Source organism: Protopterus annectens, chromosome 7.part0, assembly GCF_019279795.1.
Source record: "Protopterus annectens isolate FY-2018-M chromosome 7.part0, PAN1.0, whole genome shotgun sequence".
In the NCBI taxonomy this organism is placed as follows: Eukaryota; Metazoa; Chordata; order Ceratodontiformes; family Protopteridae; genus Protopterus; species Protopterus annectens.
This window is the reverse complement of record NC_056739.1, coordinates 445,466,518-445,481,268: the sequence shown is the minus strand read 5'-3', so window position 1 is coordinate 445,481,268 and position 14,751 is coordinate 445,466,518. Positions and strand designations below refer to the sequence as shown.

The window sequence follows — 14,751 nt, the reverse complement described above, 5'->3', positions numbered from 1 at the left end:
GGGAAAAGACGATAGTGTGTAACAAACCTTTTGAAAACAAACCTTTTGAATACAATCACACTGCAAGCTCATTAATAATACACAAGGAAGGAATTTGTAATACTTGCTGTTTAAATGGTTTTAAAATATACAACTACACGGATATTCAGGTTACTGATACATTCTTTGATCTTTTTACCAAAGGGCTGCAATTTGTTCCGTATAGGGCAAGTTATTTGCCAAAATTACTTATTGAACTAAAATTATTTATAAGAAACCTTAATTTAAGGGTGTTTTTTAAAAATCAAACTTTAGGAGAGCGTACACTTTGTAGAAAAAGTACCTTTAACCCCCCCACTCACCCTAAACTGCAGCTGTTTGAAGAAGTCATTGAAAAAAGTTTCAGGGACTATTTTGGAGACAGAAGTAAAAACAGCAAGTGTTCTATGAACTTTCCGTCGAGTTTGCAGGTTATTATAGACACAATTAAAGAACACAATATCAGGGTAATGAAGCCTGATAAAGGGGGTGGCATTGTATTGATGAAACAGTCAGAATACGATGATTGTATGTGGAACATTTTGCATGATGCAAAAACATATCAGGTTATTTCTTTAAATGAACTTAATACTGCACTTTTGCAGATTAAGGATTACCTGTATGATTTGTTAATGCAAGGGTTCATTGATGAAAAAACATACAACTTTTTAACTGTTTCCAATCCTAAAACTCCAACTGTATTTGGCATCCCCAAAGTCCATAAGGGGCTTAACCCACTAAAATTTCGTCCAATAGTCTCCGGTGCAGGTGGAATTACAGAACCACTTAGTAAATTTGTTGACTTTCAACTTAAGAACTATGTAGCAAAGCTAAAACACCTTTGCAAGGACTCCTGGGAATTTTTAAGTAGTATAGATCAAAACATGGACAATTCTAGGTTATACATGGTCACCATAGATATTGTTGACCTATTCCCCAGTATCCCTCATGAACAGGGTCTAGATTGGTTTGGGGAGGCAATTGGCAAGGAATCTGGTCTGAGCAATTGTATGGTCAACACTTTGCTAGAGTTTATGAGAATAATTTTAAATAACAACTTTATATTCTTTAACGGGGATTTCTTTAAGCAAATTAGTGGGGTGGCCATGGGGGCCCCATGTGCCACCTCGTACGCAAACATAGTTTTGAGTAAATGGGAAACAGAATTTATTCATTCCACCCAATGGAGCAAATACATCAGCTTCTATAGGAGATTTTTGGATGACATTTGTATGTTTTGGGTGGGCTCTGAAAGTGACTTTCAGGACTTTATGAAGTACCTAACTCAAACCACTAGTTTTTTACGGTTTACCTACGAAATTAATGCAAGTAGTTTGCATTATTTGGACATCAAATTAACTAAAAAAACTGACAATGTTGGCTTTGTTTCCCAAATATACAGAAAAAAGACACATAGTAATTCCTTCTTGCATTTTAGTAGTGGGCACCCTTTGCACGTTAAAAGGGGCATTATTAAGGGACAACTGGTGCGTGCATCCAGAATTTGTAGCACCCAGGATTTATTTTTTGAAGAGATAGAATTTCTTAGAAGCTCTTTTTTAGACAGAGGATATCCTGAAGAATTGTTTCAGGATATTCTTGGTGAGGTTACAAGAAAAAGGGACGCACATTTTCCTCCACTCCTAGGGGTTAAGTGCATTATTCCCACGAGGCAGAACAAGGCGGAAGATAACCTTGGCAGTAGTTCTACATACACTTACTCACAGGATGCACTTTTTATTGAAAGTACAGCAAGTAATTTTTGGCCTATCGTTCATATGCAAGATGAATTTGAAAACATGTTTTCTAACAAAATTTCCTTCATTAGAAAAAGAGGTATTAATTTAAAGGGCATCTTTGAAACTAAAGTCAACTTTAACAAAAATTCGCACACTAACATGGTCTCTAAACAAATGGGCACTTATGCATGTGGTATGTGCAATCAATGTAAGTACATTGCAAATATGAAAAAAATCACCATTCCCTCTAGATGTATTACATTAACATCTAAAGAACATTTCTCCTGTTATTCAACTAAAGTAGTGTATGTGGGAGTTTGCCAGACTTGTTTGTCATTTTATATTGGCAAAACAGAACGGGAACTTAGACGTAGGATATACGAGCATATGAATGACATTAAAACAAGAAAGGAGACTAGTGCGTTTGTTAAGCACTCAGAACAATGTGCAAATGTATCTATTCGTTTTTTTGTAGTTGACAGGGTGGTTCATGACAAGAGGGGTGGTGACTGGAAGAACGCTTTAAATATTAAAGAATTAATTTGGCAGTTGAGGCTGAATGCTACAAGAAGTCCTGGTTTAAACGATGGAATCAGTTTGGCTTGTATTTTGAAAGATAGACATAACAAATTATAAGTCATGAATTAATCAAATTTTCATATACTCCTATACACAAACATTTTCACATTTTGTGTATTTTTCACATGTTTTGTACTATGGTATGCAAGTATGTATGTTGTGATTTTAACTCACAACATTTATTTGCAACATAAATTCATTGTAAATGAATTCAATGTTGGATTTATTTATTAACTTATATATGTTTACGTACGCATACACATACAATGTTTTAACTTGTTTTTATAATTTGTTTTTACATTTGTCTGTTTTAATGATTCACACAGGGTAAACATCAAAATAATGTAATTATTTTTACTTTTTACTTAGTGCAACATTAATTATGCTGTATATAACAGTAGGAAGCAAGACTAAAGTAGTTAACTAGCAAGTGTTATGCACAACTGCAAACACAATTACTTTTTGTTAAAAATTTAGTGTTTATATGAAACAAATATTTGATGCAGTTGTCACACTGTAAACATCAAAAAGGAAGCAATATTATTAACTTTTTCCTCTGGTTGGATTTTTATTTTACTTATTACCACTGTGACAAACAAGTTCGTTTTTAAATGTATATATCTTTAAATTAAGAAATGATGGTTGACTAATTTAATTAACTAATTATATAATTAATCAACTTATTAACCCAGCATATATATACAACAGCTGTGGTATACATGAATTACACTTGAAAAAGCCCGTTATAAACGGGTGAAAGCGCTTGTGTTGGAGTTCGTTTTTGTGGAATAAAGATTTTTATCTCACTACTTTGTTCATCATTTTGTCGTGACAACTTTTAAAATTGCTGCTACAACCTTAAGGAAGTGGAATACAAGAATTTTATTTATCGCACTTGTTGAAGTTTTGTTACAGTATTCCAGGGTGAATATTTTTGGTCTATACGCTTTTTGCTGTTCTTTTGTTGTGGTTTGCTGCATTTCCTGAGTGATCGTCTCCAGTATTCAGACCCATCACTGGCTCCTGCATGTCATGTAGGAATTCCTAATGTTCAGTACAGCAACAGTGGCTACAATGAAGAACTTTGGCTGTACTCAACTTTATAAAGAGGAATTTTGTTGAATAGTGTTATCAGACTCCACTCTTGGCATGTTTAAGGAAAGGGGTGCTGAGTGTGAAGTTCTTATGTTGTACAACTGTATTAGGAATCTTGTTAAAGCTGCTGCTCTTAAACTGTTCTCTATAAAAGATGTGAAATGAAGCATTCTAACAACTTAGTCCTACAGTAGGCAAAATGCTTTCTCTGAATCTAAAACAATGTTGGCCGAGGCAAATTTCTGAACACAAGTCCCTGAATGCAGCACAATACAGCAAAATCTCCATGGCGGATGACAATCGAGACGCTATCCTAAAATCATTTATGAAGTTTGCTGCACAAGTCTAAAGCCAAACAAAAATTTAGTAAAAACTGAAACATCTGATTTAATTTTCTACCATTTCTGAATAAGATGCCACAATGTTAGCAGCAATGGAGTGCATACCTAAAATAAAAAAAAAATGTTCAAGAACCAAGGTCATCAGAACACATTTGATCAGCTAGAAACAGGCAATACTTACAATGAGGAAGCAGGCTCCTAACAAGAGAGCCTTCACTTTCACGTCAAGGTCCATTGGAAACTGGATTCCAAAATTATCTGTATCTGTAAAAATCTCCTTCACAAGTCCACTCCACTGTTTGGTGATCATTCCCACACTCGATGACTCATCTGAACTCTGAATCTGCAAAACAAGGAATTATTTATGTAGCATTGGGATACTTTGCACTCACTTTTAAAAACATCTTTGTCCCCCATATGTTACCTGATTTGTAGTATTAGCTTGTACTCTTATGAACTGTATTTAAATCCATTTAAATCTATTAATCTAGTAAGGCCCATTAGACAAGTGTTTCCATGGGTGATACAGGTGTTTTGATCTAATTAAATGGCTCAAAGAGCTTAAGTGAGGGAAGAATATGGCAAACTAGTGGCAGCAGTAGCTGCCCAATGACATGCCTGAATAAACTTCAAAACATGAGTGTTTATCCAAATCATTTCTAAACACACTTTATATTTCTTTTGAATTTCAATTCCATCTTTCAAATAATGCGCAACAGTTGTGTAAATTTCTAGGGTACCCATTTTCCTTATAATTACCTTATAACAAAAAAAAAAAAAAAAAAACATGACATTGCCATGACAGGGCTAGCCACTTGACTGTGTAATATGCTTCTAGGTGATTCAGTCATGTTTGTTAATGTTGCCAAAATGGGCATGAGCAGTTACCGGTGAAAAGTGGGTTGAGGACCCGGCCTACTCCAACCTACACCAGGGACCCATACTAACAGTGAGAGGGGCCAATGTGCCCCTACTGGCGAGTATGTGCCTGCCATAAAGCTCAGAAGCCCTGGGTCAATAAGCTACTGGCCAGACAGTATCTAGTTGCCCAGCCTGGGTTACCTGGGATAGCTCTGTTGAGCAAAAGCTGGACATAAAACCAATCAATCTGCCAAACATGAACTGAGAATTGCTACACAATGTAGGTTCACAGACAGGATGCAGCTTGGAAGTGGATGACATGATGATATGGAGGAGGCTGGACATCCTATGTATCCAAGAGATAAGATGGACAGGCAGTACAGTGAAGCCACTTGGCTTGGGATCCAGAGTCTACTACTCAGGAGGGGGACAGGCTAGAAATGGAGCAGAACTTGTGGTGAGACAGGCTTCAGAAGGCAGTGAGGAATATCATCAGAATTAGTGACAGACTTATGGCAATCAGATTCCAGTATAATGGCAATCAGATTCCAGTATAATGACAGGGCAGTATTCATAATCTCAGCCTAAGCCTCACAACAGGGTTGTGATAGCAAGGCAAAGAGTGCATTTATACAGCAGTTGCAGGACCTACTAGATAAAGCAGGACAACATGAATTAGTGTTGATAATGGGTGACTTGAACGCACATATTGGGACAAAGAACAGGATATGAGGACTGCTTTGGTCCACATGGGTGGGGCAACAGGAATGAAGGAGAGGCCATTCTAGACTTCTGTCTGGCAAATGGCTTGATAGAAGCCAACACATGGTTGAGAAACAGAGACCGTCACAAATCACATACAAGACTGGCCAACATGCAACTTGAGTAGACTTCTTCTTAGTGAGGAAAAGGTACTGGGGTAGAATCAATGACTGAGAAGTCATTCCCAGTGAAACAGCTGACCCACAGTATAAACCACTGGTTGCCACAATCAGCTGCAAGCAGTGGTCAGAGAAAGCTCCTATGTCATATTCCAGGTCTTCAGCCTGGTCTCTTAACTAGAGAGAAAGTACAACAGTTCAAGGAATTACCCATGGCTCTAGCACTCCAAGAAGAGGAGGAAATAGGTGGAACTGAAGAATAATGGCAGCACCTCAAAACATAATGGGTGGGGAATGGTGGAATGCAGAAGTCCAGGAACTCATCAAAAGAAAGGACTGCAGGAAAAAGTGGAAGACAGAAAAGACTGACCAGGCTAGGAAGTAATACTGGTTGGCTAAGAAAAGAGTTGCAGTAGCAAAGAATAGGGCATTGAAGACACTCTACCAACTTCTGGAAAGTGACACAGTAGGTGGAAGAAAGAAATTATATCAGGTTGCAAGGCAAAGACAGAAAGATAAATAAGATAGTCAGACACCCTTCATAAGGGATGCTAGCAACAACCTGCTCACCAGTTCACATGACAAAGTCAGATGGAAGGAGCATTTCCAGCAGCTATTGAATGAAGAAAATCCCACAGAAGCTGTACTGCCCCAGAAACAGCCTACAATGAGAGAAGAGGAGCCCAACTTGCATGTAAGAATAGCACTAAGGAAAATGAAGTCAGGGAAAGCAGCAGGTTCAGATGAAGTCACAGCTGATATGACAAAGATACTGGGTGAGATAGGGGAGAAATGGCTCCTGAGGGTATTCATAGCAGTGTGAAGAGAAAGGGATATCCCAGATGACTGGAGAATAAGCATACCCAATCCAGTGTACAAGAACAAAGGGGGCATCCACAACTGTAGGCAATAAAGAGGCATCAAACTCCTATCACATTGCATGAATGCTCTGGAGGCAGTGATTGATAAACAGATATGCAGAGTAGTAAAATATAAGATGGGAGATGAGCAGTTCAGATTCAGATTAGGATGCAGCACAACTGACCTGATGTTTGCAGTGAGACAGATAGTTGAGAAGAAGCTAAAGATGAGGAAAGAGTCCAACTGGGCATTCCTAGACTTGGTGAAAGCGTATGACAAGGTCCCAAGAAGGCTAATCTGGGCAGTTCTGCAGTTGTTTGAAATTCCAGAAACACTGGTAGAATTAGTGCAGGCTGTGTACAAGGACCCAATTCAAAAAACACCTCACAGCAAAATATCAAGAAAAATCACAAACCGCCAGCACTTCACCAGTATTTCTCCTTTATTTTCAGCGATCTGGTACCTCAGCAATTCGCCTTCAAGGATCACATTTAATTGAATGTGAGCATAATGCTTATATACTCACTCCATATCCAATTAATGTATTAAACAATCAAATATTTAAATAACAACTTCAAAAATTTAAAGTGACCTTAAATTTATAATGAATAAATATTCTCCACATAAAATGTAATAAACGGTTAATTGCCTAATTCCTGATTCATACCATTAGGCTTTAGAGTATGAAACTTAAAAATCATTCTAGTTTCTAACTCCAATAATTTAACTACAATGTTATCTCCTCTTTTAAGGAATGGCTTTCCCAGTATGCAAAATATTAAACTACCATATGAACTATTGTGTGTTTCATGAAAATTTTTTGCAACAGGACTGTTCAAATTAATATTTTTAATGTCTCTTAAATGCTCCAAAATACAAATTCTGACCATACATTTGGTCTGTCCTATGTACCACATATTATCACATGAACAACCCAATATATAAACCACCCCTGTGGATTTACAATTGAAATAATATTTAGGAACAAAAATTATATCATTAATAACATTCAGGTTCTTAACCTTGTCACAAATACTACAAGAACCGCAAGGAAAAGTACCAAATGATGAAGCAAAAATATTATCTTTCCTTTCAACAAGGTTATTATTTAATAGTTCTTTGAGATTCTTTCCTCTTTTATAAGAAAATGTAATATGCTTTGGAAATAAATGACCAATGGACTCATCATCACTAACAATATACCAGTATTTTCTGACTAATAAAACCAATTTGTCAGAAAAAGCAGAAAACCTGGTTACATAGAAAAGCTTCTCATCATCTTGAATACATTCATATAATATGGATAATGTTAATATTTTTTTGGATTTTCATTTAAAGGCTCATTTACCTAAAGTGGTAGCCCATATTTCTAACACTCAGGATCTTATCAATAGTATATCTGAAATTGAATGGCACAGTGACTATTATTGGGTTACTATAGATGTTAAATCATTGTATACTAACATAGATATCAGAAGGGGGTTGGAGTCTATTTTTGACATGTTAGGTGTAGGGCCAAGAACCACCTTTTTAGTGGGTTTATTAGAATTCTGTTTAACTCACAATTATTTTATTTTCAATAATAGTTATTATTTGCAGTTGAAAGGTACGGCAATGGGGGTGGCTTATGCGCCCTCATATGCTATCATATACATGGGTTTTTTTGAAAAGATATTCATTTATTCCACATCTTTTTTTAGGAATAATGTAATATTATACAAACGTTTTATAGATGATCTTATTTTTACTTGTAAGGAAGATATTAATGAATTTTTTGAGGTTCTTAATAATAATGAACATCATCTTACTTTCTCTTATGAGTTGAATAGAAAACAGATTAATTTTCTAGATTTAACATTGTTTGAAGATGGGGAAAATATAGGGTTTAGGCCCTTTAGGAAATCCACTTCAGTCAATACGTTTTTGCATGCGACTAGCATGCACCCAGGTCATTTACTAAAGGCATTACCTTTTGGTGAATTTAAGCGGATTTATGATCACACCAGTAATAAAAATGAAAAAATTAGTGAATTGAACAAAGTCATGATGAGGTTAAGTGAAAGAGGTTATAATAAAACCCATTTATCAGCATGCAAAAAACAATTATTTGGTAATAATGTAGATGGAAATCATAGATTTGTTGGGAATTTTGAACCAAGGTGTGAAGTTCATACTATTGAATGTATTCAAGATGATGAGAAGCTTTTCTATGTAACCAGGTTTTCTGCTTTTTCTGACAAATTGTTTTTATTAGTCAGAAAATATTGATATATTGTTAGTGATGATGATGATGAGTCCATTGGTCATTTATTTCCAAAGCATATTACATTTTCTTATAAAAGAGGAAAGAATCTCAAAGAACTGTTAAATAATAACCTTGTTGAAAGGAAAGATAATATTTTTGCTTCATCATTTGGTACTTTTCCTTGCGGTTCTTGTAGTATTTGTGACAAGGTTAAGAACCTGAATGTTATTAATGATATAATTTTTGTTCCTAAATATTATTTCAATTGTAAATCCGCAGGGGTGGTTTATATATTGGGTTGTTCATGTGATAATATGTGGTACATAGGACAGACCAAACGTATGGTCAGAATTCGTATTTTAGAGCATTTAAGAGACATTAAAAATATTAATTTGAACAGTCCTGTTGCAAAACATGTTCATGAAACACACAATAGTTCTTATAGTAATTTAATATTTTGCATACTGGGAAAGCCATTCCTTAAAAGAGGAGATAACATTGTAGTTAAATTATTGGAGTTAGAAACTAGAATGATTTTAAAGTTTCATACTCTAAAGCCTAATGGTATGAATCAGGAATTAGGTAATTAACTATTTATTACATTTTATGTGGAGAATATTTATTCATTATAAATTTAAGGTCACTTTAAATTTTTGAAGTTGTTATTTAAATATTTGATTGTTTAATACATTAATTGGATATGGATTGAGTATATAAGCATTATGCTCACATTCAATTAAATGTGATCCTTGAAGGCGAATTGCCGAGGTACCAGATCGCTGAAAATAAAGGAAAAATACTTGTGAAGTGCTGGCAGTTTGTGTTTTTTCTTGATATGTACAAGGACCCAATGACTCAAGAACCAACACTGCTAGGCCTCACAGAGGGCTCCCAGTGGGAGTGGTTGTACACCAGAGTTCAGTTCTGAGCCCACTGCTGTTCATACAGGTGATGGACTACATTAGCAAACAGGTTGGAGGGGACAGATGAACAAAGTTGCTGTATGCAGACGATGTGGCATTACAGGCAGACTCTGAGCGAGAACTTCAGCAAAGGATAGGAGAATGGAATACAAAACTGAAGGCAGATGAGATGAAACTAAGCACAGATAAGACACTGGCAATGGCAGAAAATTGGGGAAATCAGGAGAAGCAGAGAACTGAGATAGAAGGGAAGACAGCGGAATGGATAAATAGCTTCAAGTACCTGGTAGGGGTGGCTGAGGATAAAGGAAGTCTGGATGAAGAGGTCAAAGGAGGAATCAGAGGGACTGCAGGTAACTGGCATACAGTCTCAGGTGTAGTCTATAACAGAAGAATATCAAAGAAGCTGAAAAGTAAGGTGTAAAAGACAGTGGTGTGACCAGTACTACTGTATGGTACAGAAACCTGGGCAGTAAAGGCAGAGCAGATGAAGAAACTAGAGGTGATGGAAATGAAGTGCGTGGGAAGGGTGGTAAGATGCACACTGTGGGACATAAGTGCAGTAGCCAAAGTAGTTCCAATTGCAGAAAAGATCAAAGAGAACAGATTACGGTGGTTCAGACACACAAAGCAGAAGACAATCTGGTGAAGATGATTTGGGACAGAGAGGAAGAAGGTAAGAGGAAACTAGGACAACCAGTAAAGAGGTGGATGGATTGTGTGACAGATCTGTGACAGTCAGGCATGAGTGTTGAAGAAGGCAGGACTGTGGCACTGAATCAAGAGAGATGGTGACAGTTAACATGACACCCCGGGCCTATGTAGAAAATAAGAAAAAGGGGGCTAATGATGATGATGACGGTTGCAAAAATTAATGCAAATCCATTTTTTTGTCATAGTTTTAACATCTCATGCTCTAAGACTCAATTTCCATCATAATGGAACCATGGAAAAGGCTGCCTTACTGTTTTCTATTACAATTTATAAACTTAACTTCTGCATTTCCCTTTAAACAGATGTAACTGTGGCTACTCATCATTCAATAGAGACCCCACAACCCAAGTAAGTCACAATCTGAATGGATCCCCATTTTCAATCACTGGGTATCCTTCCTTCACTATCCAAGTCACTAACAATTTTAAGAAATCCTCCAGCTGCAATTGTAAACATTTAGGCTACTCAAAAAACTCCACTTTTTGTAGCACTTCCAAGTGTTTTTAAATGCCATTGTTTTTATAAAGTAAGAGAAAAGTACAGTTGTGTACACTTACCATAAATGTAGATGTTCGAGTGTATTCACTGTTGTAGCCATTACATTTGGGTTATCTGCTTGCAGTAGCCCTCAGTCAGCCTGATTAACAAAGTCTTGGGTCCTATGTCAGTTGCTGTCTCTTCTTCTGTGACATCAGGTCGTCAAGGGTATAAAACTTGCAGCCGACGTCATTACATCAGTCTTTCTTGCCCCAGATGTCAGGTGCCCCCCTAATGGGAAGCAATTAAATCTATAAATATACTAGGTTATACTTCCAACAAAAAAGCAAAGATACCAAAAAGCTTTTAAGCATTGAAAAGGAGAGAAGAGGTATAGCCAAAAGAAGTCACGGGGCTGGAGGGAGGGTAACCAGGACTGCAACAGTGAATACACTCGAACATCTACATTTATGGTAAGTTTACACAACTGTACTATGTTCTTCATGTTTCACTGTTGCAGTCATTACATTTGGGTAGATTCCCAAAGCTAAGGATGGGAGGAGGAATTTAGATAGCATTAGGACCAGCTATAAGGCCCTGCAAAATTGCAGTGGCAAAGCCAGCTCAAGATTTAGAGAAAATTGGCAAATGGTAATGTTTGGTGAAAGTATGCACTGAACTCCAGGTAGCAGCTTATTGGATGTCCCTGCTAGGTACGCCTCTGAGAAAGGCTGTAGAGGTAGATGCAGCCCTGGTTGAGTGGGGTCTGATCCCCTGTGGGATAGGTTTTCCATTGTGCTTATAGCAGAAATGAATGCAATGCCCTATCCATTTGGAGATGCTTTGCTTTGAAATAGCCTTCCCCTCTGTCCCTGCAGCAAATGCCACCAGCAGTTGTTCAGATTTCCTTTGAGGTTTAGTCCTGTCTAAGTAGAATCTAAGTTATCTGTGAACATCTAAGGAGTGCAGTATCCATTCCCTTTTGTTCTGTGGATTAGGAAAGAAGGTTGGCAAATGAATGGACTGATTAAAGGCGAGGGATTGGTCCTGAGGGACACCCTGTCCGCATGAAAGATGATGAAAGGCTCCACTGCCATAAGGGCCTGTAATTCAGACACCCTTCTTGCTGAAGTGATGGCTTAAAGGAAAGCTTTTTTCCAAGAAAGGAATTTTAAATCTGCAGTAGCAGCTGGCTCGAAAGGAGGAAGGGTGAGTTTCTCCAATACAAAGTTAAGGCCCAGGCTGGAGTTGGAGCTCTCCTGGGTGGTCTTAAATTTTTTGGCCCCTCTGGAGAACTGCTTGAACAGTGGATGGGAGAAGAGGAGAGGTTCTGTGTTATAATGAGCTGAAATGGCTGAGACATTAATTTTTATTGAGGAAAAATACAGGCCCTTGTGAAGCATCTCAGTTAAGTATTGTGAAATCTGAGGTAAATTGGGCACTGCTGTGCTCATCCCTTGAGATTGATTCCAGGAAAGGAATCTTTTCCATTTTTCAGCATAAGATTTTCTAGTACTAGGCCTCCTTGCCTCTAAGATGATATCCATCACTGGTTTACTGAGGGATGGTAAAGGAGAGCTTAGGTAATTAAAAGGCGTATAAGAAACCAATGAAAACCAATGCTTCACCTTCTTCAGATAAAAAATAAATCAATTAAGACTGTTTAAATAGTCTTCCACATAGCAATTAAAAGATTACAAAGCATCTAATTAACCAGTTAGGCTACTGAACAATCATGGAAATTAAAGATACAATCCACATACACACAATATAACGATCCTGGTAACAAAGACCTTTTCAAAAGGTTTTAACTCACAGCTTCAAAAAACCTTTTATAGTCAAACATATATATAATTGTAGCTAAAAGACAGAAAGTGCATATTTAAAATAAAAATAAAATCATGTATAATCAAATGTAACTCTAAGAAAGATGATGTATATGCATCTAATATAAAATATATAAGTAAATATCTAAACCTTTCAGCGTCTCAAAGATAATCATTTGAGTACACATTTAATGGATATTTGTTCATTAAGACCAGGGGATGTATAGGCAGTTGTCCTGATCTGCCACTCTAGCTCGTCAATTTCCAAAAGAAGTTGCCAAGGGCCACCTCTTAAATCAGGACGTCTACAATGCAAAACTACAAATTTAAAACAGTGGTCTGAGTACTCAAGTATATGTTTTGCCAAGGCGTTGTTTGTGTCTTTTTTACTGATAGCATAAATGTGCTCATAAACATGCTGTTTTAATTTTCTTTCGGTTTTGCCTATATAAAAGGCAGTGCACCGGTCACATATCGCAGCATAAATCACGCCTTTAGATTCACAATTGAATCTACCCCTAATAAAGTACAGTTTGTCGTTAATCACGACCTCTTTAGTAACTCGAATATTTTTACATTGTGCGCATGCCCCACACTTAAACATACCATGGTGTCAGTCAACCTTTAAATTATACAAATGCTAGTAGGCAAAATGCAACACGAGTGGAGCCTACAGTTGCATCACAGCTTAATCCTTTGATCGTGCATTCCACTAGGTCAGTTGGGACTGTCTCAGGGTCAGGAGCTTTACAAGCGCACCAGAATGGGATGGCTAATAAGCCAGGAATGTCTTTGGACTGCCGTTTTCCTACTATGGCTTCTTTTTTGGGAAATAACCATTTTTTCGATTATGGAAATCATGTGAACTCCATCCAGGACGAACTACCGGTGAGTTCCTTGTCCTCAATGATCAATGATTTTGACTACAAACTTTACAAATGCAGGAAGCTACAACTTGAGGTAGCTTACCTACAGGAGTGCATAGACAAACACATTGTACCCAAGGGATTATGCCAGGGGTGTTTTCCGATGGGTTTAGTGGAAGATTTTACTTTTCATTCTGAACTACTTTCACTATTTGATAGACAAGGTTTTGAGTTTTTGACAGCTCTAATTAACTTTTACAATATGGAAATATGTGACTTTAAAACTGACCTAGAAGTACTTGAGCACCAGATCTTAAACCATGTTGACTTTATGTCATTTAAGTATGACTATTCTCATATTTTTACGAGCATTGAGGCTACCATGGAGAAGTTGTTGACTGTTAAAAAGAAAAAAAAATCACACGTGATGTTAACGACTACGCTAACAAAAAAGCATATCCTAGACCCCCTGTTCTTAATTCTCCCTTTGTTAATGCCCCCAATAAATTGGTGGGGGCACACTATGTGAACGAACCGGGTGAGCCACAAAGTACCACCAATGAGCGACCTATGCAACATTTGAGGCGTAGTGAACGGCTCACCAATACCCATGCCCATAGGGGCAACATTTTGGTTCACAGTAACAACAAAGATAATGGGGTGTTTGACGTTGACAACATTAGCGAAGATGAAGAGGTGGTCTCTAACCAACAGGGTTTTCAGAACACCCCGAAAGGTCAAAGGAACAACAGTCAGGGGAACAGAAAACAACCCCCCCAATGGAGCAGGAGGAGGCAGAGGAGGAGATAGTAATTGAACATTACCATAGACCCGGACCTATTATTTGTAAAAGTATTGAAGGAGACTTTAGCATATACAACTTTACAGAGTTGAACATTACCCGGGAATGGGTTAATTTCTTTTCTAAAGGTTTAACCTTTGTTCCTAGCAGAAAAATGGATTTTACTAAAACACTTACAAATTTAAAATTATATGTTCGTAAGTTAAATCTTAATGTATTGCTAGGTAACTATCCTCTGTTGACTAATTCTCAAAGGGTCTCTAGTGCTTTTTACCCCCATTGCACCCCAACCTGAGCCTATTTGAAAAAATGTGTGAACTTGACCTTAGAGCCCTACACAAAGATAATTTTGGACAGGGTAATAATAACACTAATACTACGTCAACTGAATATGACTTCATTCATCTGCTTAACACCTGTGACATATGGGCAATGAAACCAGATAAAGTTGGGGGGCTGGTGTTGATGAACCACAACGATTATGTTGTTGCTATGAGAAAGCACTTAGACTCTGAAGTCTATA

At 37.2% G+C, this 14,751-nt stretch overlaps 1 protein-coding gene across 2 annotated transcripts in view; it reads right to left on the bottom strand.

Annotated features, from left to right (window-relative positions):
* Nucleotides 1-14,751, bottom strand: part of LOC122806522 (phospholipid scramblase 2-like) — a 727,109-nt gene that overhangs the window by 49,723 nt on the left and 662,635 nt on the right. For both annotated transcript variants that reach the window (XM_044077022.1, XM_044077023.1), the window contains exon 7: nt 3,954-4,115. In XM_044077022.1, the coding sequence (XP_043932957.1) occupies nt 3,954-4,115 (162 nt within the window). The remainder of the gene's footprint in view (nt 1-3,953; nt 4,116-14,751) is intronic.